Source organism: Mastacembelus armatus, chromosome 23, assembly GCF_900324485.2.
Source record: "Mastacembelus armatus chromosome 23, fMasArm1.2, whole genome shotgun sequence".
Classification (NCBI taxonomy): Eukaryota; Metazoa; Chordata; class Actinopteri; order Synbranchiformes; family Mastacembelidae; genus Mastacembelus; species Mastacembelus armatus.
Window position 1 is genome coordinate 15,374,682 of NC_046655.1, and position 25,660 is coordinate 15,400,341.

A 25,660-nucleotide genomic window follows, 5' to 3' on the forward strand; every position below is an offset into this window, starting at 1 on the left:
CTGATTCCATAATTCCTGGAAGGCTTTGGTTAAAACCCTCATTTGTTTGTCTGTCATTTTGTTTTTGCAGAGTTCACCTGCAGACACAAATCATGTTGCATTCACCCCTGTGGTACTTTGGAAACATGCACACGAGTAAAAATCAAACCACTGGAAATAAATCTGTGACTAAACCCAAGCAGACAAATACCAGAATTCCCCTGTAAGCAGTGCATTGATCTCAGAGCTGTAGTTGGTCGCCTGGAATTACCCCGTTGCTGCAGTTTGTTTTGTTACCCCAAAGTGACAGAATCCCATCTGGCTCTGTGAGATGACCGCCCATGTTTCTGCATTCAGAGTAGGCTGCCTACAGTACATAAGAACACTGTGAAAAGAAATTCCAACCCGAACCAGGCGAAACTCAGTGATGAATGAGGGAGCGAGTCGTTTCTCAGAGTGATGTTTTTTAGCCTGAAGGTTTCCGAGGTCTCTAACCCAAATCTGCCCTGACACCAACCCTATAACTCAATCTGCCCCCTCGCTCTTCCTTTTTGCTCTATCCCTCTTTCTCAGCCATCTGTCCTCTGTCATGTTAAATGAGCAACAACTACTGTGCCGTCCCAGTGTGTGTGTGTGTGTGTGTGTTGATGAGTTAGGGGCTCAGCAGCAGGTTTCCATCTGTACAGGAAAAGAAACAGAACTATGCATCCATTAATATTCACACAGACAGCAGAAGACACTCCTACTGCGTTAGCCTGCATCTGTCGCTATAGCAACAGATGCAGGCTGAAGCCGTCTACCAACGGTGGTTCATAGCATCAGTGGGTAAAGACGCAACACCATGTTGGAGGGTGTGTAGTGGGCACTCGGGACTTGGGTTGGAGATACTGTATGTTCATATGTTCCCAGATGCAAAGTGGTTTAACTTCAGAGACTGACATTAAAAGATTTTGACACAGAAGAGTCAGGACAACTTCTGTCACACATGTGGTTAATTATTTACAATATTTACACATGAATATGACAAATATTGCAATAGGGACACTGGGAATGTCAACTATGATCACAGTCATGTTGGTTCTGAAGATAGAAGACACAGACTGATGATCAGTGACTGAGGAGGTCAAACTAAAGAACTGTGTCTAACATGTCAATGGACACCACAGTGCACAGGAAAACTGAGTGAGCACAACTCCAGTACTTACGGTCAGCCTTTAAACTTCTAGTACATAAGGAGAGTATGTTTATTGTTTTTGGGTTTGTATAAGACAAACACATTTTTATTTTATTTGTTAGGACTAAAAACTATTGTTCCAACTAAACTGCTCCCATCTCAAGTCTGTTTTGGCAGGTCCAGTGTTGTTCTTATTACTGGCAGACATGATGGCCAAAACTAAGACAAAGGTTGTGCTAAACTCAGAGGAGTCAGCTGCCATGTCATCTAAAGGTTGAAAAGCTTTGGATCCTGGGTGTGTGTAGCCAAGCTTAGCATGGACGCAGGGAAAAAGCTGCTGGCTAAGCTCATCTAAGTAAGAAAATGCAGCAGAGATGGAACTTCAGCATGTTTTTCTGAATACTGCTCATTGAATTCATCACAGTTTGATAGATCTTTAATCTCAGAATTAATTTCACCAGCGCTGATTCTTCTGCTGTTCACAGTTCGATTGGCCGAACCCTGATCAGTCCACGAGGCGCTAAATGCTGACTGATGACAGGACTGTGTGCGTGTGTGTGTGTGTGTGTGTGTGTGTGTGTGTGTGTGTGTGCGTGTATGTGTATGTGAAGCTACTTAAGCAGTAATAAATGAGTGTGCACTTAAACAGTGATGGATGTCACCTCTCTTTTTCTGTGTTCATGTATGTATGTGTGTGTGCGTGTGTGTGCATGTGTGTGTGAGAGAGACCACAGCAGACTCTCGTTAGCTCTCCAGTGAGCATCGCTAATGGCTAATGGACAAACAATTAACGAGCCCTTAACGATGTTAACGAGTTAATGAGCTCGTTAAGACAATGGTGGGAGACACACACACACACACACACAGACACACACACACACACACACAGACTGAAACTGAAAGGAAACTCTATAGTCTCTTCACTTTCCTGCTTCTCTATGAAGCAGACTAACAGTTTAACCCCAACCCCTTAAACCAATTTCCCAAAATGTCAAACTTTAGGGGTCGTCAGAGTGGAACTCATTTCAGGTGTTGGATTTCCTGTATTTTCCTAGTTTGATTTCTCTAACGTTCCAGTGTTGTCAGGAGCTTTGTGATTTTGTAGCGATAGCTGTAAATGTAAAGCATTTATACTTGTAAACTGAGGCTGATGGACTTTGTAGAGTAGATAGAAACGCTTTCTACTATTTTTAGACAATTTCAGGAGATAGAAAGTAAGAGGAACACTGTAATTTCACAGCGTGCATCATAGATCCCTGGATGTTTTTGGGCCTTGATGTTTTTGAAAATAACAGCGATGGAAAGAAAAACTCACCCCTACACCCCGCTGCCCTCTCAGAACAGGTAGACAGAGATATAGGCTGAAATATGTGCGTCATCACCCTGTCGTCTCCAGCTATGGTAATATCTGTTGCGTGGGCTACAGGCATCCTTTTCTCAAATGAGAGGACTGTGAGGCTCAGACATCATGTTGGTGGATTTGTGTGAGGTTTCTATTTTTGACTGTAAATACCTTTAGTTGTAGGTAACCCCATACCTGTTCTAAGTCTGCCTCTGTTTGAAGACCCGTGTAGCCCGACCAGTTAGCCCAGCCCCAGAGAAAGAACCAGGACAGGGGGGGTGGGCCACCGTACACTCAGACTGCTCACCTGCTATGGATAATCAGAAGACGGATAATGTTTGGAAAAATGGAAAACACTGACAAACACAAAAACAGGCAAACAGATCAGCGGATGGATGCTGTTGCCATGGAGACCAGCATCTTTCCTTCGCCGTTTGTGTTGAGTCCCACCAAGTCTCTGCAGGCTGGATGGATTGCGGTTATGTCACAGAGGCCAGGTGGATGATGGGAATGGAGGTGAATGTGAGGAGGTGGGGCTGATGGGATATCAGGCAGATTATAGAAATACGATGGTCTGGAATTTAGAGTCTTATCTCAGACAGATTAGATAACATGTTATTGATCTTTAACTTTCTGTCTGTCAGCAGTCAGCTGTCGTCTGTTGTTGTCTGTAAATAAAAAAAAACAGCCCAAAAAGCCCTTTCAAATAAAAGGCCAACAAACCCCTTCCCCTGCTCTGTGTGTCAGTCCCTTTGACTGACAGCTCCTCAGTAAAGGTCACTGCTCGGCCTCAGTGGTGTGAAGTCATAAATTACACTTCAGCACTCACTTCTCCCCGAAGTCTGTCTGCTGAACATCGATAAAACTAACATCACCTCCCTGAGTTCACTGTCCGTCCTCCTCTGCCACGCCTCATTAATATGCATGAGTGGTGGGCGGGGCTGAAGGTTGATGCAGGATGCGCATACACACACACACACACACACGCCAAAAGCATAATGAATGTTAATGAATGTTTCAAATGGAGCTCATTAATATTCATGAGGCAGTAGATGTAACTGTGCTGCTAAATATCTCTGGTGGCATTTAGAGGCCCACATTTTCGTACACACAGCACAGAGACAGGCTTACATCTGGCTTAAAGATCAAATCTGCACCAGGACCTGGCCCTAAATTGAATTCACGTCCCAGAATGCACCTCTGTGTCTTGTTGGCTCTGCCTGAAAATGAAAAGGTAATGAAAGATGACAGGATGGCATGCACAAGGGCTCAAATACCCTTTCTTACATTATTTTAATTGACTTGTGGTTTAAGGGCAAGATGTTTTGATTAAAAAAGGGGAAACTGTGTAGATGAAGTTAAATATTACATAAAGAACATCCATCCATCCATCTTCTATACCCGCTTTTTCCTGGTTCAGGGTCACGGGGATCTGCTGGAGCCTATCCCAGCTCTCTCTCGGGTGGAAGGCAGGGGTACACCCTGGACAGGTCACCAGTCTGTCGCAGGGCCACATATAGACACACAAAGACAGACAACCTCACACACTCACACTCACTCCTACGGGCAATTTTAGAGTCACCAATCAACCTAACATGCATGTTTTTTGGACTGTGGGAGGAAACCGGAGTACCCGGAGTAAACCCACGCAAGCACAGGGAGAACATGCAAACTCCACACAGAAAGGCCGGGATGCGAACCCACGACCTTCTTGCTGTGAGGCAACAGTGCTAACCACTCAGCCACCATGCTGCCCTACATAAAGAACAGCACAAAGAAAATGTTCAAACTAGAACAGATCCAAGGGAAAAGCTGTGGCTGTGCTGCTACAGGCTGTTCTTTCACTGTCCGGAGCTTTTCACTGGAAACAAAGAAGTAAACTACTATGGGAGTGATCGATGAGCTTAAAGTGTTTCTTCGTCTCACTTGAAGGTTTTAAGGACGGGGGGGTCATGTGCTGTACAGTGTAAAGCTCTTGAAGCTAATTTGGGATATTGAGCTGTGTAAATAAAGTGGCTCAGACTGTTTGCAGCTGTGTTTAAAACTCAAGAGTGATGGTGCGAAACTGAGTCAGATGTTTGTGTCTGTCTCCCCCCTCCCCCTCCCCCAGGGCGGGGTACCTCCCCCAAGGCATTCCCTTGCAGCTGATTGGCTACCTGCCAGAGGAGACGTCTTTCCTGCCGTGGCACGCCGCCAGCCGAGCGCTGTACCAGCTGGACAAGCTGCTGGACCGCACGGACGAATACAGCCTGTTCAGTGTAAATAGCCAATCCATCAGTTATTCTCTGAATCAGTCCTTCACATAATCAATCAGTCAGTCAGTAACAGCTCTGTGTTATCAGGATAAACTGCCTGCGCAGCCCTGACAGCTGGGTGTCTGTTAATCCACACTTAACCCTGTGTGTGTGTGTGTGTGTGTGTGTGTGTGTTATCAGGACTATGTGCTGAAGCAGGTTGCATCGCGGTACCATCAGATGGGTTGGCCAACAAATGGCCCTGGCACTGAGGGCAACGTCCTGCAGGCGTCCTACCAGACTGAGTACGCACCTCAGGTTACACAAACAGTCACACAAACAGTCACAAAACCTGATTTCGGTCTTCTCACCTGAGCCTGGATGAGGTGCTAACGGGAAACATTTCTTCAGGTGTGTCAAGTCCAGTCTGTGTGTGTGTGTGTGTGTGTGTGTGCAGGGAGCTGCAGAGGGAGCTCATCATGTTAGCGTGTAGCTTCGGAAACAAACAGTGCCATCGTCAGGCTGTCGCCTACATCTCAGACTGGATCTCCAGCAACAAGAACAGGTACAACAACACACACACACACACACAGTTTAAACGCTGCAGACTGTACAGTTGATGTGAACACAGTTCCATCAAAAACAACTCAAAGCAAAAACGTGACACACACACACGCGAGTCACAAAATCATCTGCCAAACACATGATTCTGATTTTTAAGTGGAGTAAATCATGTCTGACATCCAGACCCAGCATCATTTCACATCCATCAATTTGTCTCCTCCAAATGTCCGTCCGTCTCCTCTCCCTCTCTTCCTATCTGCCTGGAAGTTTCTCTCTTTCATGTGCTGCTGGCTCGTTCGCTCCCTCTGGGTCCTTAACGAGATCTGCAAAATTAGATTTCAAACAGCAAATTAAATAGAAACAGATGCTGGTGTTCTGTACAGGACAGCAGGGAGCTGGTGATAAGAGGCGAGCTTAAATTAAAAAAACACTAAATTAAACAGTGCTTCCGACTGCAACCGGCAGATTTTATGAATGGTTTGTCAGAGAAGGAGCTCTGAGGCGGAGCGTGTCCTCGCTCACATCAAACACGTGTTGACATGTAGTTTCATAAAAGTTTACCACCAACAACAAAACACTTCCCCAGGCGCCACCATCTATGCCTTTTCCTCAGCCTGATGTGGACAGAACAGTCCAGATGTTCTCAGATCAGATCATGGGGTGGATGGGAAGGAACAAACGCACACACAGCAGATCTGATGGAAACAGCAGGACACTCAGGGACGTGGACAGAGACCTAGTTTTCTCTCTCTGCTTTCAGACTTTAGTTGTTTACAGAGAGTCTGGCAGGGGAGCAGGCTTTTGGAAAAGCTCCACTTTTCCACTCTCACAACACCACAAGTCTGAAGTTTTTAACTTTAGGAAGCAATTTGGAAACGCTCCATTTTCTGGATAAATCTACATTCATGCAGGATTCATTTCTCCAGGGGGGATTTTTTTAAATATTTCATGATCTATTCAGTGAATTTAATCCCATCTGGGGGTCACATGTATGGTATCTCCTGACCTGGCTCCACTCATTCTCTGGAAAAGACAGAAAGACTTTACTCTGAATTCATGGAATTATTGAACATTGATTGTGTGGTTTGTGTGAGACGTCTCTTACGGCCCCTGTGAACTATGACAACAAGGAGATAAGCCTTTGACAGAAGGAGTCGCTGTTAGAGACGCCCTGTGGTAATGTGACTCTGGCTGAGATCCCTTCCAGAACAATGAGTGTAATTACTGCAGAGAACAGCTAATATCTTAGCGCCTACGTCCCCGTGGAATATTAATCACGTCCCACTGGGCTCTTATTGTAAATGAACAGTCTCAATGGCTCAAAAAAGATCAGTTTTCAAATTCATCTTAGTGCAGCTGCAGCCAGGGCTGGATTAACCCAGCGGGGGGGTCACAGGGCAACAATGAGCTGCTGGGCCTCCATTAGCCCCCCGGTGCTGTGTGCATTCAGTCCAGGGTTTCTGTGCTGGAATATCAGGTTTGCTGTGCAATCAGGAATATGTCACATATAAACACAGAGCTGAAGTGATGATGGTCTTACAGCTGATTGTTATTGATCTACAGGCTGAAATATCTCAACACCTACTGGATATGTGGCCCCGATGTTTGGTTCCTCTAGTGGCACCATCGTGTCCACGGAGTTTGCTCACCGTCTCTCTGTCTTAGCTTGGTTTTTTGTCTGGTCCTAAATTAAAATCGAATCCCTGGAGCTTCGTGCTCTCCACACCTCAGAGAACACGTTTTCTCCTTTGATGCCGATGACACACCATCTGGTCTGAGCCTGAGATCCACTTGAGCATTAGAAATCGCAGAAAACAGACTTAAGACCCAATTAGATTAAATTGAATCTGGAGCCAGCCCAACTGAGGTCCCAGGTCGACTCTTACTAGGAGCCAAACAGACCTGTGAAACCTCAAACCAGCAGACAGTAAAACCTGCTGGTCTGGAGGTTCCTGTTTCAAAGCAGCAGGTCATTCATGTCTTTATGCTCCATAGTGAGTCTTAATCTCCACCAGCAGACAGTCAGCTCACTCAAATCTCCTCCTATACGTTCATTACGGCATGAAGCCCCGATGTAGGAGACAGAAGGAGAAATTAGTCAGTGCTGAGTGGCCCCCACTCTGCCAACACTCATCAAGCCTCAGACAGTGGAAGTACAGGGTCCGTGTTCGTTTCCTGTTTCTACATTACATCGTGTGTTTGCCGTGTGTTTGTCGTGTGTTTGTTTGCCGTGTGTTTGCCGTGTGTTTGCCGTGTGTTTGTCGTGTTTGTCGTGTGTTTGCCGTGTGTTTGCCGTGTGTTTGCCGTGTGTTTGCCGTGTGTTTGCCGTGTGTTTGCCGTGTGTTTGTCGTGTTTGTCGTGTGTTTGCCGTGTGTTTGCCGTGTGTTTGTCGTGTTTGCCGTGTGTTTGTCGTGTTTGTCGTGTGTTTGCCGTGTGTTTGCCGTGTGTTTGCCGTGTGTTTGCCGTGTGTTTGCCGTGTGTTTGTCGTGTTTGCCGTGTGTTTGCCGTGTGTTTGCCGTGTGTTTGCCGTGTGTTTGTCGTGTTTGCCGTGTGTTTGCCGTGTGTTTGCCGTGTTTTTCGTGTTTGTCGTGTGTTTGCCGTGTGTTTGCCGTGTGTTTGCCGTGTGTTTGCCGTGTGTTTGCCGTGTGTTTGTCGTGTTTGCCGTGTGTTTGCCGTGTGTTTGCCGTGTGTTTGTCGTGTTTGTCGTGTGTTTGCCGTGTGTTTGTCGTGTTTGTCGTGTGTTTGCCGTGTGTTTGCCGTGTGTTTGCCGTGTGTTTGCCGTGTGTTTGCCGTGTGTTTGTCGTGTGTTTGGCGTGTGTTTGGCGTGTGTTTGGCGTGTGTTTGTCGTGTTTGTCGTGTGTTTGCCGTGTGTTTGGCGTGTGTTTGGCGTGTGTTTGGCGTGTGTTTGGCGTGTGTTTGTCGTGTTTGTCGTGTGTTTGCCGTGTGTTTGCCGTGTGTTTGCCGTGTGTTTGCCGTGTGTTTGCCGTGTGTTTGCCGTGTGTTTGCCGTGTGTTTGCCGTGTGTTTGCCGTGTGTTTGTGCAGATGTCACAGTAACCACACAGCAGTCAGCCTTAGTGGGGTTTGAACCACCTGACCGAGCTGTGGTTGCTCTGTCGGCTGTTTGAAGCTTTCATCGGAGCAACGTTTCATCTGAGCAACGTTCAGACTGACATTTAGGCTGTGGAGCAGACAGACAGAGCAGATGGTGGAGGGACATGCTCCACGTCAGAGTGGGAGCCTGATGCAGAGGAAGAATGAGTGGGAAGGAAAGATATTTCAGGAGAAAGATAAAGCTTTAGGACATTAAACATCCTCTACAGGCTGTTAAAACACACACACACACACACACACACACACACGGTGAGTGCGTTTGTTAATGGGATCACAGCCATCTGGAGGTTTCCAGGGACTCTCTACCTCTGTTTTATATTCTGCAGAGAACTTTAAATCATAAAGTCTGTATCATTACTGTTATTTTATTAGAAATAACTAAACTGACTAAAGTACAGGACATAAAAAAATAGTAGCATTTTATGTTTGATGTAATAAATAATGTGGTGGATCATGTTATCTGGTTAAACACACTCACATTCACTCAAGTTCTCAGGGTTTGTCAGAGAAAGACTTTAATGCCACAGTCAGCACTGATGTGGAAGTTGGCCTGTGTGTGTGTGTGTGTGTGTGTGTGTGTGTTGAAGCTTGCTTTTTAAGTGGAGCATCTCTAAAATGATTTCCCAGGTCGGTGAATGATGTAATTGTCCCTGCATCACTCATTCTGCATGCACACACACACACACACACACACACACACACAATTTTGCTGCCAGTTGACTTGCGTGTATTGTGGTGAAAGTTTTTAGTTTTGTGACGATGTAGGTCAAGTCCACACACTCATGCCCTTTATAATGGAAAGAAATGTTCACCTTTATTGTGGATTCGGTCCAGTGATCAGCTGGGCCGTAGAGTGTGTGTGTGTGTGTGTCAGTACCAGACTGTCTGTGGCTAAAACACACCAACACAGGTACAGTAGTTACCTGTAGTAACTCCAGCTCTGTGAGTTTGTGCAACTGTAGGTTTCGTCCACATCCCAGAACTTACTGTCCTGCTGTTTGTGTGTTTGTTCCTTCACATCCATGTCTGTCAGGGACAAGCGTCCTGGTCTCTCCACTGCCCCCCTGCTCCATGTTGATGTTTCCCACACTGAATGATGATCTCTACTGAGGCTCTGTCCTGACCATGACGTTACTCTGACGCACCTTGAACAGAGACATAAAACATGGTGCAGTCACAAATGACGTTAGTTCAGATATTTCTTTAATGAAAATAATCTCAACCTTTGGAATTTAACACAGTTTAGCAAAATCTGAAAATAAAGCTCGAGGCAAACATTAGTATTGTGAGCCCATATGGACACGAGGAAACATTTGTGAGATCAATAATCCGTCTGTGAAAATAAACAATGTTCCTATTTAATTTATAGATCTGGTTTATGAACTTCATCTTCTTCAGGCCTGGTTGTCACCCTGCTGCTGTTATTGTCTTTTATTTATTGTTGTTTGAATCCAGTGGGTGAGTTTCGTAGACGTCCTGGAGTCTCCTTTGTCTTTAAGTGTGTTTTTGTCTCGGAGCCCACAGTGGAAGTGGAGGCATGATTTTAATGGAGCTCTCTAATGGAATCAGAATTTCTCACTCAGCTTCCAGGGAGAGTCCTCGTTAATCCTGCGGCCGTGTCTAATCAGGGTTTTAGTTTTATTACCTTTCCAGGTCCACTCTCACACTCCCATCCTGTGTCTGCTGCTCTTACTGCACAGTAAAACTCAAATCAGAAGCTTCTTAAAATGTGACACACACTTTTACTTCTGCCGGGTTGGAAATGTCCTGGTGGCAGAGTGACTGGGCTCAGTCTCAGGGTCTGATGTGGTGTTTTCCCAGAATTCCTCCCAACATCAGAGACATAGTTTACTGCACCGGGGTCAGTCTGATGGACGAGGACGTGTGGGAGTTCATCTGGATGAAGTTTCACTCGTCCAACGCTGTTTCAGAGAAGAAGATCCTGCTGGAGGCGCTGACCTGCTCCGACAACACCTTCCTCCTCAACAGGTACACGTCGCTGCCTGTCCTGTCTTTGTGTCAGGATTCTGGATTGTTTAACCTTACAGGATAGAAACTTTGCTTCATTTATCATTTGATCTGTTAATGGTCTGAACATTTGGTCTAATTCGAGTCTAATCACGCAGCTTCTGTTTGCCCTCCCCAGACTGTCTGTGGTTCGGCTAAGGATGTTCTGCAACTGCAAGAAAAAACGGAATATTTTCTCAATTTCCAAATCTTCTAGGGTTTCCCATCTACTCTTTTACAAATGTGTAGGTGTAGACAAGTGCCTCTGTACTTTTGTGTAGCTGGAAGATTAAAATTAAAAAGTGTGAGTGCACAGTCGTCCCTGGACAACAGTGGAAAACTTTCACTAAAAAGATGATATTACACAAAGTAAGCAGGAGGAGAACAAACATGTCTGCAAACTGTTCAGACATCCAGCAGCTACAGAGCAACATAGACAGCTGGATGGATGGATGGATGGATAGATAGATAGATAGACGGATAGATAGATAGATAGATAGATAGATAGACGGATACACACGTTGAAGGACCTCAGCTTCCTCAGGAAGTAGAGTCTGCTGCAGCCCTTCTTGTACACAACTGTACAGTTGGCCTTCCAGTTCAGACTGCTGTCGATGGTCACTCCCAGGTATCTGTACTCCTCCAACACTTCCACATCCCTCCCTAGGATGATGACATGACGGGTCATGTGGGGCGGAGTTTGTGTCTGGTCTGATTTGGCTCCGAGTTTGGTCTCCACCACTTCCTGAGGGAAACCTCTGGCTCTTTAACGCTGAGCGGTGACCCAGCTTGTCTCTGTCTGCTGTTTGGTGGCGAACACTGGGGGTTTTAGCTTTTACTCTGAAAACATCTGCTTCCTGCTGCTGCTGGAACCAGGATTAATGAGAGCTCTGAGACTGAACCCAAACAGTGAAGTTGTGAAGTATAAAACCAAAACAGTGAGCTGACATGAAAAACACTCTTTAGATCCACCTCTGCACAGCCTTATATTGTTACTGTTAATATAGAAATGTTGATTTCAAGCGTATTTTTACTTTGGTGTCATCTACTGAGCAGCACGTCTGGTGTGACAGAGGAATCTTTAAGGTGAACAGTATATGTAGGTTTTAGTTGTATTTTATTGCCCAGAAAATGTGTAAACGTGGAGTTTATTGCTGTATTTACTGTGTAAGTGAAGGTGAAGCTGAACATAATTGGTGGAGTTTATTGGCTACAGGAAATAAAACAAGGATTTAAGGTTGTTAATGTGTTTAAATGTTTTTTGCAACCTCCAAACACTGAAGACTGTGGCAGCTCACTTAAAAACTTTTTTTCAAATGCAGCACAAGTAGTTTTCCTAACAGTCTCTGGTCTCAGGTGCATCACCGTATGAAAATAACACATCACCAAAACCTGAAGGTCACTAAATGGATTTTTTTTTGGGAACTGCAGTAAGTTTCCAGTCTGCAAGCTGAGTCTTGTGTTGCCCTGAAAGACACAACAGACTGAATGAAAGGTGCACTGACAATTTGCCATCCCTTTGTGTCTAAGTGTGTGTATTTTAGCAGAAATGAACAGGGATGGAGCTCATTCTCACATCAAACTGTACAGTGTGTGTGTGTGTGTGTGTGTGTGTGTGTGTCACGTATTGATTTTCCAGCACAGTAAACTGTTCTGCAATCAGAGAGCTAGTACTGCATGTTCAGATAGCAGCTATCACACACACCCACAATTACACACACTCACACAAAGAAATCCAAACCACAGCGCAGAAACACACTGATTGGGCGCACAGGAAATAGTTTCAGCACAGAGGGATTGTGGGAAAAGAGAGAGAAAATTGATTTTGGGGTTTAATGAAAAGACGGATGCACCAAACAACCAGCTAACACACAAACACACAAACACACACACACGAGAGGGAAATGGATGAGCACTTTTCTTGTCAGAGGGTCACATGTCAGTGGACATGTGATGATGTCGGTGCCAATATTTTATTTGATAGTGTTTTTATCAACATTGAATATTTTATGGTGTTAGTAAGCTACAAGGTCTGAACATCTGCAGTCATAACATTTTAATAATATAAGCTGCAGCAAATGTTAGCATGCTGATCCTGCTGTGATCAACTTGTTAGAAAAGACTCAACATGGATCTATAAAGGAATGAAATCTGAAAAACAAGAATCCTGATATATTGACGTGTTAACATGTTGAGCAGTACTTCATATAGACCACTTTAAAAAACAACAGCTGTGTCTCTGTGTCCCCAGGTTACTGAACCTGTCTCTGACCTCAGACCTGGTCCCAGAGCAGGATGTGATTGACGTCATAATCCATGTTGGCAGGAACCCTCAGGGTCGAAACTTGGCCTGGAAATACTTCAGAGAGAAATGGGATGTTCTGAATGCACGGTGAGAGTGAACCAGTCAGTCCGCGTGGAGGATTGTACTTCCTGAACTGCAGAAAGGAAAAACTGTGGCTCCAACACTCACTGTCTTCTCTCACTGTCTCTCCTCAGGTATGGGGAGGCGTTGTTCATGAATTCAAAACTCGTCAGTGGAGTCACAGAGTTCCTGAACACTGAGCGCGAACTCAATGAGGTAAATACACAAACACACATGTAGATCTGGGCGTCTCACCTGCAGCCGTGTCGCATCAGGGGTCTAGTCCCTCCGGACTGTAGAGAACTCCAGACTCCTGTGCAGCTTTTAGAAGTTGAATGAAAGAATTGCCTCTTTCAAACACCAACAATAGAAGTGGGTTCATGTGCAGCCTCATCTGAGCTGAATATTGTGACCTGATGAACAGTCCCTCTTCTACTTTATCCTTTATCTACATCTCGCTAGTTTCAGCAAAAACAAACAAGAAGCCTCAGTTTATCCATAAATCAATAATCCAATAATACCAACAATCAAAACTGTGTGTTTAAGTGATTCCTGTGTGAGAACATTCTGTGCTGATGTTTCCCAAAACAGAAAGTTGAAATAAAATGAAAGTAGCAGGTTAAACACTAAAAAGAAGTGACAGAAAAATACTTGTTTTGGATCCAACTTTCTAATGTTCACATCACATTTTGTACCAGCTTCAAGAGCTGTGGGCGTTTCAGAATACAAATCTTTTTCCTGTAATGAATATGTTCTGTGAAAGCCAGTTCCTTTGAAATCTGCACTACCTGTGTTGGTGGGGTAACAAAACTCAGCCCTGGCGTGGGCGTCACTGTCACTGATCTCTGAGCAAAATCACGGGCAATTAACACCAGACCCCTGAGTACTACAGCTGCATTTTTATTTTTTTTTTTACTTCTCTGAAAATGTTTTCAGAGAAAAGTAAAGTCTGCTTCCACCCACAAAGCAAAATCTGAAAAAGCATCTCGGGCTGAGTCACAGAGGGGAAGGGAAAGTGTAAAGAAAAGAAAACCTGGAGAGGAGACAAGGACAGGACTTAATAACATGATCTGTATTAAAGGGAGTTGAAGGGATGGATTTTCTCCTGCGCTCCAGTGAATCTGTCAAACTGAGCGACTCTGAGTTCCCCCTTCAGTCCTTAACTTTGAAAGAAAAGAATCCAGTGAATTTCCAAAGTTTCTCTTTCCACAAAAAGAATTCCCCTTAATGCCTCACCTCTCTTGCTCCCGTTTAATTACCCTGCTTTAAAACAAAGTTTCACTTTGATACCTCGACTTTAAGGCTGAAAACTTTACCTCTAATTATGAACATTTAAGACACTGAAGCTTTTGTTATCAACCTTTAACGGTTTCACTTTAATAACTCACATTTTCTTGTGAGAACGTTTCTGTTTGACAGGCGTTAAAAAAGGAAAAGTCTGTCTTACTAAAACATCAAGAAGCCTCCTGTTTTTGAACAGCTGCTCTTTCCAGCACTGGGGTAGAATAAAATGCCAAAATATGTGGACACTAATCAGTGGCTTCAGCTGCCAGACTGATTGCTAATGGGTGCATACAGTACAGTCCACTGACAGACATTTGCAGGACAGGCGTCTTTCCAGTAGGTCAGTTTTTCAGATTGCTGTGCTCTTCTTTCACCAGCTGTGACGTGGGAATGTGTGGGTTTATTCAGAGACACCAGCGAGACTGTTTTTACACAAATACGTGTCTCTCACTTCGGTTGGGAAGAATATTTGCTGTTGCAACTCAAGGTCCAGTTGTTGTCTCAGTTGGATGTGGAAGAGGCTGACTGCTCTGCACCAAGTCTTGGACTCATTAAGGCTCTTGTGTCTGATTGGAGCACCAGAGTCTGGCACCAGAGGAGAGGGCAGGCTGTTACAGCAGAGGTTTAATGCCACTGTTTTAGCCGTGTAGTATTGTATGTCCCTTCGGAACAAAAAGCTGCAGTATCTGCTGTACAAATACTTAAAGCAACACAGTAGTTTTTCAACCTTGTCAGAGGAAGCAAAGAAAAGAAAGAGAGTGATTGGACACGAACACAAATAGATATCGGATGGGCTTATACTTTGGATCCATCAGCTTATTCAACAAATTCACGTGTATTGCTCTGCCCATGGGGAAGATTATACTGCGACAATATTTACGACACAGACAATCAAAGCTTCTCAAACAGATGGAGGAAACCGTGAGCAAAAGCTACACAGTGTTGCTTTAAATCATTAGCATTTTGTGGGTTCTGTCAAACCCTCTCAGCCTTTCTTTTCTTCCCACCTGGGGGGTTTCAGAGTTCTGTATTCTAATTACTTTCCTGTCACCTCCTTCCTTCCCTCCCTGTTATGGCCCTGTCCTCCTGTTTGTTCCCTGTCCTTTCTTTCCTCAGTTAAAAGAGTTCATCCAATCCAGTGGCGTGGGGGCGGGGCCAGCGTTGCCTCGGGCACTGGAGATTGTTGAGGGGAACGTGCGCTGGCACCGCCTCCACCGGCGGCAGTTCTACCAGTGGCTGCGCAAACCTCCAAGCTCCGCCCTCGGATAATGCTACACCAGATATACCTAGAGTGAAACGACTGCAACCTGACTGCTAATGCTAACAACCTGCTAGCATAAGGACGCAGTCAGAATAAAAACTGACATTGAAGAGAAAGACTGACATGAATCGTTCAGTTGTTTTCTCTGTTGGTTTTGTTTTTCCAGCTTTTATTTGAGATGGATTATTTGTTATTTCTTCCATGTGTGGCTGATGTGGTTAAACTGGTTTCTGTGCTGTGAAAGCGTAAAGACACATTTAGATGCTAGCTAGTGAGCAGGTTCTGTCATTGGCTCAACAACCAAATCACCCTCAAGCCAGACCGAGAGAAGAACCTGCTGTCAATCAATGAACAGTCAGAAAAAAAGCTTAATTATGATTAAACAATGTAATTTTACCAGCAACATAACAAACTTTTAACATAAAGCTTTTCTATTTGTACAACAAAGTCTAAAGAGCTGATATGTTTTTCTGTCCGGCCAGCTACAGGTCTACTAGCCTTCGCTCACTCATTAACATTTTTTAGTTGATTTTCTAAAAGCCAATCCGTCTCCACTGCAGCAGCTGCTACAGGAAATTTACAACTTTATGATTTCAACAAAATTCAAAATAACACTATAACTATTTTTTTCTAATCCTCACTTCTGCTGTTTAAAATTTTCCAGTTCTCAGTCCTGCTGTTATTACAGGCTGGACTGCCCTTGAGCAAGGCAGCAAGCTGTGCAGCTAAAGGTCCCCACAGCTCTGAAAATCATATCACCTGTCAACCTCAACTTGAGACCGACCTGAAAGCTGCCAAACCATCCAGACCAAGCACAGTCTCCAACACGATCAAGACATATTCATGTGATTTTCTACTGTTTGCTAATGTGACTAAACATGAAACTTGTGGTTTTTAGCCCCTTTCGACTCTGGTCCAAATTCCTCCCTTCCTGAGACCAGAACTGTTTATGTCGGACCTTTCTGTGTTTGCTGACAGTAAAAGGCAGATTTCCCAGCAGGCCGCTGCATGTCGATCATTGAACAGAGCTCTAATTAACACTACATGGACTTGATGTCCTCTGATCACAGCCCTCTGAGGACTCATTCAGACTCATTAACTCTCAACAACATTCAAACAGCTTGAATTTAAAGAGCAGCTTTGTGCTGTTTCATGATCAGAAACTCTAGTAGTTTGGAAAAATCAGCAGGTTTGGGAGGCCTTGTTGGAGCCCTGCTTCAGAAATATGAGATATACATTTAAATCTTCTTAGCTGACATTATGTTGAAATGATTAGTACAAAATGCTAATTCGCTTTTGAAAGCCAATGGTCATTGCAGTCAGAACAAACAGTGAAAAAGAAAATAAAAACTAAAAACAAGGACATTTTGTGAAACTAAATGATTCCAGCCACAACGATCAGCCAAAGCAAATAAAACACGTAGAATAGAGATGTTGTTACTCTTACAACACTAAAAACGCAAGTAGAACAATAATATATTTAATTTAATGAGCCACATGTGTTTCCGGCCCCTTGCATCAAGGCTGACACGATTTTATGGGTAATGGATAATGGCTTTAAGTGGATTCAGTACTAGACATGACTCTTAACTTTGTCTTTTCTTACTGTTATTTATTTTTTTAATTCTTGTCAGAAAAAGGAGACTAACAGTTTAAAAAAAAGTAAACAGTATTAAACACAAATAGGCACAGATTTTTGGACACATCTCATGGTAAAATATTTTGCCCAAAGTCCACCTACATAAAATCTGTGACAAACTGAAGTTTCTTCTTATGGTTTGACCTTATAAGACCTGGAAGTACCTTCTAAGAGAGACTAATTTGAGAATGTGCAGAAAATCTTTTCTTTCTGGAAAACTGAGAGGAGTCAAGGGGCTGTAAATGACATGTAAATGACACCGTTTGACTGACTGCAACCTTTGACATCAAAACCTTGACCAAATTAAAAAAAAACATCACAACAATAGATATCAAGATTTTAGCTAGTCAATGATTATCTTTCAATCACCCCATTTTTCTGTCTTCATTTGGATGAATATAGGAAAACTGGGGCAAAGAAATGTCCAACAAAACAACTGGTGAGAGCATCTGGCTTATGTGAGTGTCTATATACGCAGACGATGTGGCTTTCTAATGAGCCTGTTCATGTGACAGATTTAAACTTATCAGTTGCTTTTTACAGCTTGTTTAAAAGATTGGACAATGTGATGGCCATAATAGCACAACGAACTCTGCAGCACAGTGGATTCTGTGCCATGACAGAAAATCTTACAATTGAGGAAGGCTGTAAATTCTATGACACGGTGACAGAAAGGATGAAATTCACAACCTGACAAACCTTAGAAAAGGGTTGAATTTTTTTTTTCAATGTCCTGCAGATGAATACTGCAGGACATTGTGATGGATTTCATGACAAGATGGAAATTTCTGCATTACCATTGATTCTAAAAGTGAAAATTTGACTGAGTCTATGGATCAGCAGATTTCCTAGCAGCATGGATTGTACAGTGCTATGGATTTGACACCGGGATGGATTTTCCAGGGTGTGGATGTCTCCTGTACACAGAGGTTTAAATGTTTTGATGTTAGACTGTACTGTGGGATCGCAAGTCTTCAAGACACAAAGCTGGACACAAAAAGCATCAGAGGAATATATGTGTGTGACTTTTTCTGGGGAGGGGGGTGGGGGGTTGGGGGGTCAGCTCCATGGACCAAATAAATCTTTGGAGACTTGACTTGAATAATAATTAACTAATGAAAACTCAGCTGTGTTGAAACTCTGTCCTGTCAAACAGACTTCTTGAAGTTATCCTTCCTCTTCTGTCAGATCTGGCTTTGATGTTAATAACTGAGCCATATGTGAATTAATGGGCCTGCCTGCTTCTATACACTGTGTGTCCAGTGGTTTGTGTGTGTGTGTGATGACGACGATGACGATAACAGCAGCACTGATGGTGATGATGATTAAAATGATTAAACTGAGGATGCTGGTAGCTGTAATGACGACGGTGGCGTCAGTGGTAATTGATGATGATGTGTAAAGGCTAATTAGTATTATGCTAATTATTGAGTGACCTTTAAACCTTTATTGTGCTGTGAAGGAGATTTGGTTTACAAACACAATGAATCAGCCACATGTACAGTAAAACACTGTAAATGATACAAAAATATTTAAAATGAAAATTTGAAAATGTTGAGGTTGATGGCGTTCGTCATGATTTTGATCATAATGATGATGACAATGTTGTGAAAGAAACAGGAAGTCGCAGAAAAGAGTTTAATCCTACTTCCTGTTTGCACTGCTGTGGTTTCCTGTGTTTTCTGATTGGGTGATATTAAAATGATAAATCACGTGTGATTCAGTCTGTTTCTATCCAACACTTTTGTCTTTAGAAGTAGGAAATGAACTGTCAGCTCTTTCCTGTATCACTGTATCATATGTGACACAGACGCAACAACAACCCACATTAACTTTCCTGCTCCTTTGTATCAGACCTACAATAATGAAACATGCACATGTCAGTTTGAGCGGTGTAGATGCCTCCGTGCTCGTCACTCTTCACAGCATCGCTGTCTGATCTTTGCTTGTAAGCTGCAGTTTGTTTACTCTCCCCTGTGCCAGGTGTCAGCCTGCCAGCTGCTGCAAACGGCTGTAGAAAACTATGCGACCCTGCAACAGCTGGAAGGAAAAGGAGCATCCTGATCCTAATGGATGGATTATAAAAAAAATGGGCCCCTGAGCACATCAAACATCAAATGATGTTTTTAATGGTCATTTTGTGACTCTTTACCATTATCATGTGTCTCTGTGGTTGTTATCTTGTCTCTACTTGTGTTAATTTTGCACTTCTTTTCTTTGTGGTCATTTTGTGTCCTTAAACTGAGCTCTATGACTGTATCACTTCATACAGGGACCCCTGATCTCTGGGGCCCAGGGCCCAGGGCCTGTGCCTGGTAGGCCCTTTTGGTAATCCTGTCCATGCCCTGATGATTCACCACAAACCTGTTTTCTGTTTAATAATAAGAAAGTGCTGACAACAGATATTGATGTTATTTTTAGTGCACTGAAGCATTTCTCCCATAAAGACTCTTTAAAGCTGAAGTTGGCACCGGTCATGTTTAAGTGACCAGCACTGGTCACCATGGAAACACAGCAACCAGTCAGACATCCCATTTTTCCAAAATGTGCAGGACAGTTGCAGCTGGCAGAGTTTTTAGAATTTAACTCCAGGGATGAAGATGGTGACAGAGTCAGGAACGGGATTCAAACCAGCAACCGCCCGATCTGTCGGTGTGACATCTCTCTAAACTCCATCCTCGCTGATGAATGACTCCACTGCTTTTCCCACGGCATCATGGGAAATCACAGTGTGACACACTGAGAGTTTGTGGAGTGTGTGTGCGTGTGTGTGCTGAGATGAATGGAGCTGAGAAAAGATGTGACAGAGACAGAAATGAGCTGAACAGACGATAGAGCGAAGAGAGGGAGGAGGAAGAGGAGGAGGAGGAGGAGGAGGAATACTCCAACAGCAAACTGAATCAGTCACTTTCTCACACAAAGTAAGAGCAGCAGCAGAAGAAGAGCTGTGTGTAGAATGAAAAAAAGAGCAGGAGGAACAGGAAAATAAGAAATGGAAGAGAAAAGTCAGTGAGGAAGTTTTAAGATAAGAAGAAGAGGGAGGTAAAGAAGTGAAAGGCAAAAAAAACAGGAAAGACAAACATGAAAAGGAAGGTGGGAAAGAAGAACAAAAGAAGAGATGAAGAAAGTGAGAAAAAAGAAAGGATGAAAATGAAAACTGGAAGAAAAGGAGGGAGGAGGTAACATGAGGAGGAGTGAAGGAGTGAAGAGCCACAACAGCAGCAGCTTTTTAGATAAACAGTTTGGGACAGAGAAACAATAATTCATAATAATTCGTCTTCTGATAACAAGTATAAGCCCTGGTTACCATGGTAACTGCTTCACCACAAGGACCGGATCTTTGTGTGGGATTTGTATCTTCACTTCTGGTAAAATGCTCTTTAAAGTTTTCTTTTCAATCCAGAAGTGAATAAAGGAGCATGGAGAACAAAATGGTCCTTTCTCGTCTGTGCTCTCGTCTGTGGAGTGAAACTGGACCTGCAGCCTCCAGTCAGCACTGAGTCCAAAGAGTCACAGCTCCATAACCCCCCCCCACAGCCACGGGAATCCAGTCTGGGACACCAAAACGTGTGAGTATCTCAGCAGTTGAGTAACATCCCAGATCATATTTAAAACATGAGCAGTGAGATAATGTTGATCTCCCCCAGTTTATTACTTTTCTGAGAAAAGGCCTGATATTCATGAAGCACAGAACCAGGTTTGAGGGACAAGTTTAAGCAGGTGTCTTCATGTTGGAATTAAAACAGTGAACCGAGCTGACAGGTCAGAGACAAGACGACAGGACGGTGGCTGGGATGTTTCAGTCCAGTCCACATTAGTAACCTTTTACTTTGGCTCTGCCATTTTTGGGCTTGTGCACAAATTAAGGGAATGGGTGCTAAGGGATTAAAGGATAAGTCAAGTGTTTTTTTTATGTTTGTGCTACTGAGTCCAGATCCCATCCAGAGACCGACAGCACCAATGAATGTGTGTGAATCCAGAACCTGGTTCAGCTTATGGGTCTGAGCCGTAGACCTCCATTGTTGTCCAAAAACTATTAAAAACCCAGCAGGGAGCCACACTGCTGACCTGGCTCACATGGTTCTTCCTCACCAACAATGGGAGGCCCGTCTGTTTCCAAAAACCAGCTCCAGACTCTGAGACCGGCTGTCACTGTTTACAGGCTCTGGTTCCACTGCAGCTTCTCTCTGCTCACAGCAATGATGTTCAGCTCTGGTCTGAAAGTCCTTCAGGTCCTGCAGAGGAGCAGTAAACAACTCAGGATGATCTGATTGGTTCCCACCTGGCTGTCTCTCGCACTGCGCCAGAGGATCTTTGTGTAAAGCTGAGGATTTCTCAGCTTTCCGCCGTAGTAGAGCTGGGAGCTTTTTGAATGAGCCGATCTCAGCGGGGCCACAGAGCAGCAAAGCCAGGTCTCACCCTGAACAGTTGCCGTCACTGCTCCTGCTTTTAAATCTGAATGGAAGAAGCATCGACAGGACTCAGAACCTCCAGTGCGACATGAATGTGAACGCTGTGTTCGCTGTTAAATATCTGCTGTGACCTCAGAGGAAAACCGGCTGTGACGCCGTGTGTTGACAGATTAGTTTTCTCTCTGACAGCGAAACAAGGAAACAAGGAAACAAAGATAACGTCACACTGCCTCCTCCTGTCTCCTTGTCTCCTTTCCTTTTCACTTTCTCCCCCTTCTTCTCCCCTTCAATCCTTCCTCCCTCCTTCCTGTTTTCCATCCTTAATTCCTCCCCTCCTTTTATCTTTTCACTTCCTAATCCCCCTTTCTTTTCTCTCGCTGCTTCATTTCAATATGAATGAAAGTTGAGCTGATTTTGCTCGAAGCGAAACACACAATAAATATTCATTTGCATTTTTCCGTCTCTGCAAACTGAATTAATTTAATTTCTGTTCTGAGACTCCACAGCTGGACTGGGTTGCTGGTTGAATGAAGTTCAGGGTTCGGTTAAACAGATTTTTATATAATGACCTCACAGTGATGGAGAGTTTGTATGTGAGATTCTCATAAACACTTTCCTCTGCTTTTGGTCCAGTTAGACCGTTTTATCAGGGCAACAGGGAGTCCTGGTCTCTGATTGATCTGTATTTATATTTTAATAGAAATTATTGTTACTGAATACTTACAGTAACTGTAACTGTATAACTGACAAAGCTAATGTGAGCCTGCTAATAGATGACCTGTGTAGAGACTAAACAGGACCTACAGGAACCACCTGTAGCTGAACTTGTACCTGTTGGTTTGTGGAAACAGACGGGCCTCCCATTGTTGGTGAGGAAGAACCATGGAAACGGCTCAGACCCATAAGCTGAACCAGGTTCTGGATTCACACACATTCACTGGTGCTGTCAGGACTGAACAGACTAAAAATAATAATAGTACCAGTTGTAGCAGCTCTTCAACATGTCAGACATGTCAGGTGATTACATTTTGATGTTGGTGATAGATGAAGCATAAGGACCATAAAGAGCTTTGACAGACTGACGGAGACAGTCCAGGTGTCCTGTGTGATGTGGTGACACTAAAGCCAGGAACTGTTTCAGTTTTCTACATCATGGTGACACTTTGGTGAAGATCCATCCACGGAAATCAAGAACAGCATGAGACAGAGAGGAAGATCTGCATGTTAATGTGGTTAGTCTGAACACACACACACACACACACACACACACTGAGAAACAAGGGCAAACACTTCACTTTAGCTCCTTCTTTGGAGAAAACAGATGAAACATGAGGAGCTTTCTAAACCAGTTGACAGCACCAACATACACACATACCACAAAACACACACTTAACCACAAAAACAACAACAACACACACACACACACAAGCACACACACACTGAAACACACACTTAAAACCCAGTTGTTCACGGTTTTGCAGATTTGTTCTTGTTTTGTAAAAAATGTCTTTTACATAAAATGTCTTCAGGCACATTCAGTGTGTAGAGCATACACACACACACACACACACACACACACAGCCTGCAGATGAGCTGGTTTGGTCTCAGAGAGTGTTTGTGTAGGAAGATGATTCACTCTGCTGCTGTAATGATCTACATCTGCTGCAGATCAGCTCTGGTTCCTCTGTACTTGGTCCTGTAACTGATCCATGACATGGATGCTACTTAACAGGTGCAGCTCTGTGTGTGAGGATCCTTAAATGTGTTCGAGTAGGAAAGTTTATTCACCTCTATGTCGTCATCACTTTATCATCATCACCATCATGAACAGGGACTTTGTTGGAACTTTCTATCTCCAAAAATAAACAGGAAAAAGACTAATTAGCTGTAAATGAGACTAAAACCTTGGTTAGGTTTGAAGACAAAAGCAGTTTAATACTAAACCGAACCTCAAACTTGTTGACATGTTGACATGATGATGAAGGTCTTGTGTCGGGGTAACAGACAAGTGGAGCTACTGCCTCAAACTGTCTGACACATGTGAACAACAGTGTTAGAGAATATAGCAAATAGTCCTGTGGGGGGGGGTCCCGGGATGTGTTTGGTCTGGTAGGTGGGTCCTGTGGGTCCCGTTCAAAGGTACAGTATGGTGGGGGGTTTAGGGGGGTGGGGACTTTGAGCTAAATTGAAATGTTGTGAGGAAATTGGTTGTTTTCTCAAGACAAGTGGAGGAAACACAGGAAAATGACGGATTCTGTGTGTGCGTGTGTGTAGTAATTATATCAGCAGTCAGGGTTGATGGATGATTTTGGGTTGTATCTGCAGCCCAAGGCCCTGAATGCACCACGGCACTATTAATCTGATATCACTGCAGTGTGTTTGTGCGAGAGTGTGAGCCCATACACAGCAGTTTATGTTGGAAGTGCGTGTTTGGAGACTGTTGACTTAGTTTTTAATATCAGACTAACTTCAGTGTGAGAGTGCTGCCACCATTAGTGTTGGGAGGCTGCTGCATCCTGGGTATTGTAGGATTTTTCACCTTCAGAGCTTTTTCACAGTTTTGTCCAATCACAGAAGGGCTGAGTTGGATTAAATTAAACGAATTATTAAGATTAAATCATCTGAGAATCAGTGGATTATTCCTGTAAAAGTCTGGATGGACCTAGTCGGATCATTACAGATTCATTTAGAAATGGCCTCATGGCTTCACTGACCAACTTCACGTTGAACCAGGCTCAGCTGTTGCCAGACGTTTGGAAGGAGGGTGCAGTGTTTTTCCTGTTTATCTCATTGTTCTCCCAACAAAAGATAAAACAACTGGTTGTGTAATGACTTCCCTCTCGTCTCTGACTGTGCAGCGCGTTGGCGTCTGTTAATCTTTTAAATCTCTTATTAAACTGGGCTTCCTGGACTGGATTTCATGTCTCACTGGAACCTGAGATATCACAGCCCCGTCAAAGCGGCACCGAGCCTTTTTTGTTTTTTTTAACACAGGGCTGTTTTCTATCTAACACAATTTATAGCGCAGCCTCGACCATAGGGGCACACACACACATGAACACACACCTGAACACATGAACATCGCAGCAACCCATTAGGGTATAAATAGAATCAGTTCCATGTCTGGTATGAGCCCAAACAGGTCCCAGCTCTCCCAGACCTCATGCTGCTGGCCTTCCAGGTTGAGCTGTGTGAATATGGAACCATATGTTTCACATGTCTTGTTCCTGTGAGAACGGACTCATTACACAGACATGAAATCAGTCTAAGTGCTTCTTTTGCAAGTCTGATTCTCTGTGAAGAGGCTTTAAATGTGTCAGATAATAATACTAATTATAACCAGTCAGGCTTCGTCACCTGCTCTGCATTTTATTTTTTAATTGCGTGAATTCACTTGAATGCGACACCCCTCTCCTCTTGAAGACTCTAATGGGTGGTTTCAGTCTCTTGTTGTAATAAAAGGTTTGTGAGACAGAAAATGAAACCCTCTATTCTCCAGCTGTCGGGCTGCAGCTGGATTACTCATGTTGTGGGGACGTAGACCTGTTTGTACACTCTCACTGTGGGGACTCGACTTTATAAACCATCACATTTTGGCATGAAGATGTGTTTTAGGTCAGAGTCAGGTTTAGGTTTAGGTTGGACTAAGGCAAGTCCTGGTTATGGTTGAGGTCGGGATAAGTTGCCAGGAAATGAACGTAAAGTCCCCTGAAGTGACTGAAGCACGACTGCATGTTTGTATGTGGCTGATATTACCATATCAATAGTCCTCTCCTCCTTCCACCCACTTCTTCGCTGTCACTTTCTGCTGGGATGTAATTGTGGCTGATTATCAGACGAGCACTGTTATCAACACACACACACACACACACACACACACAGACTGGGAACAAAACAAATCCAGTCGGTTGGAAGGAGAGATCAGACCGAAGAAAGGCCTGAGAATGACAAACACACTGGGAGACGAATGTCAGAAGCTGAAGCTGAAGCTGAAGCTGTCACCTGCAGCTCGGCTCAGGTAGTTCTGCTGATTTTGTCGGCGAGCAGTGAACAGCAGCGTGTGGGGATTTCATAATCAAACTAGTGCCTGTTATAAAGATTATCCTCCACACGGGAGTAAATCAATACCCATAAGGTTTTCAATTATGGCCCTTAGAGGCAGCTGTCGTTTACTGACTAACACGCCATTTAAAAGAGCTCTCTGAAAAATAATCAATAAATAAAAATAAGAAATAATCAGAGACTTGTTTAGTGTGATATTTAACCACATATTGACCTGTAAATAAA

General features: G+C 43.7%; 1 protein-coding gene across 1 annotated transcript in view; it reads left to right on the plus strand.

The window, feature by feature from the left end:
• Nucleotides 1-17,986, plus strand: part of LOC113142078 (thyrotropin-releasing hormone-degrading ectoenzyme) — a 105,280-nt gene extending 87,294 nt beyond the window's left edge. Inside the window, exons 14-20 of the mRNA XM_026326847.1 lie at nt 4,606-4,753; nt 4,931-5,034; nt 5,187-5,294; nt 10,227-10,394; nt 12,664-12,804; nt 12,912-12,993; nt 15,178-17,986. Coding sequence (XP_026182632.1) covers nt 4,606-4,753; nt 4,931-5,034; nt 5,187-5,294; nt 10,227-10,394; nt 12,664-12,804; nt 12,912-12,993; nt 15,178-15,330 — 904 coding nt within the window. The 3' untranslated portion in view covers nt 15,331-17,986. The remainder of the gene's footprint in view (nt 1-4,605; nt 4,754-4,930; nt 5,035-5,186; nt 5,295-10,226; nt 10,395-12,663; nt 12,805-12,911; nt 12,994-15,177) is intronic.
• Nucleotides 17,987-25,660: the final 7,674 nt, after the last annotated feature.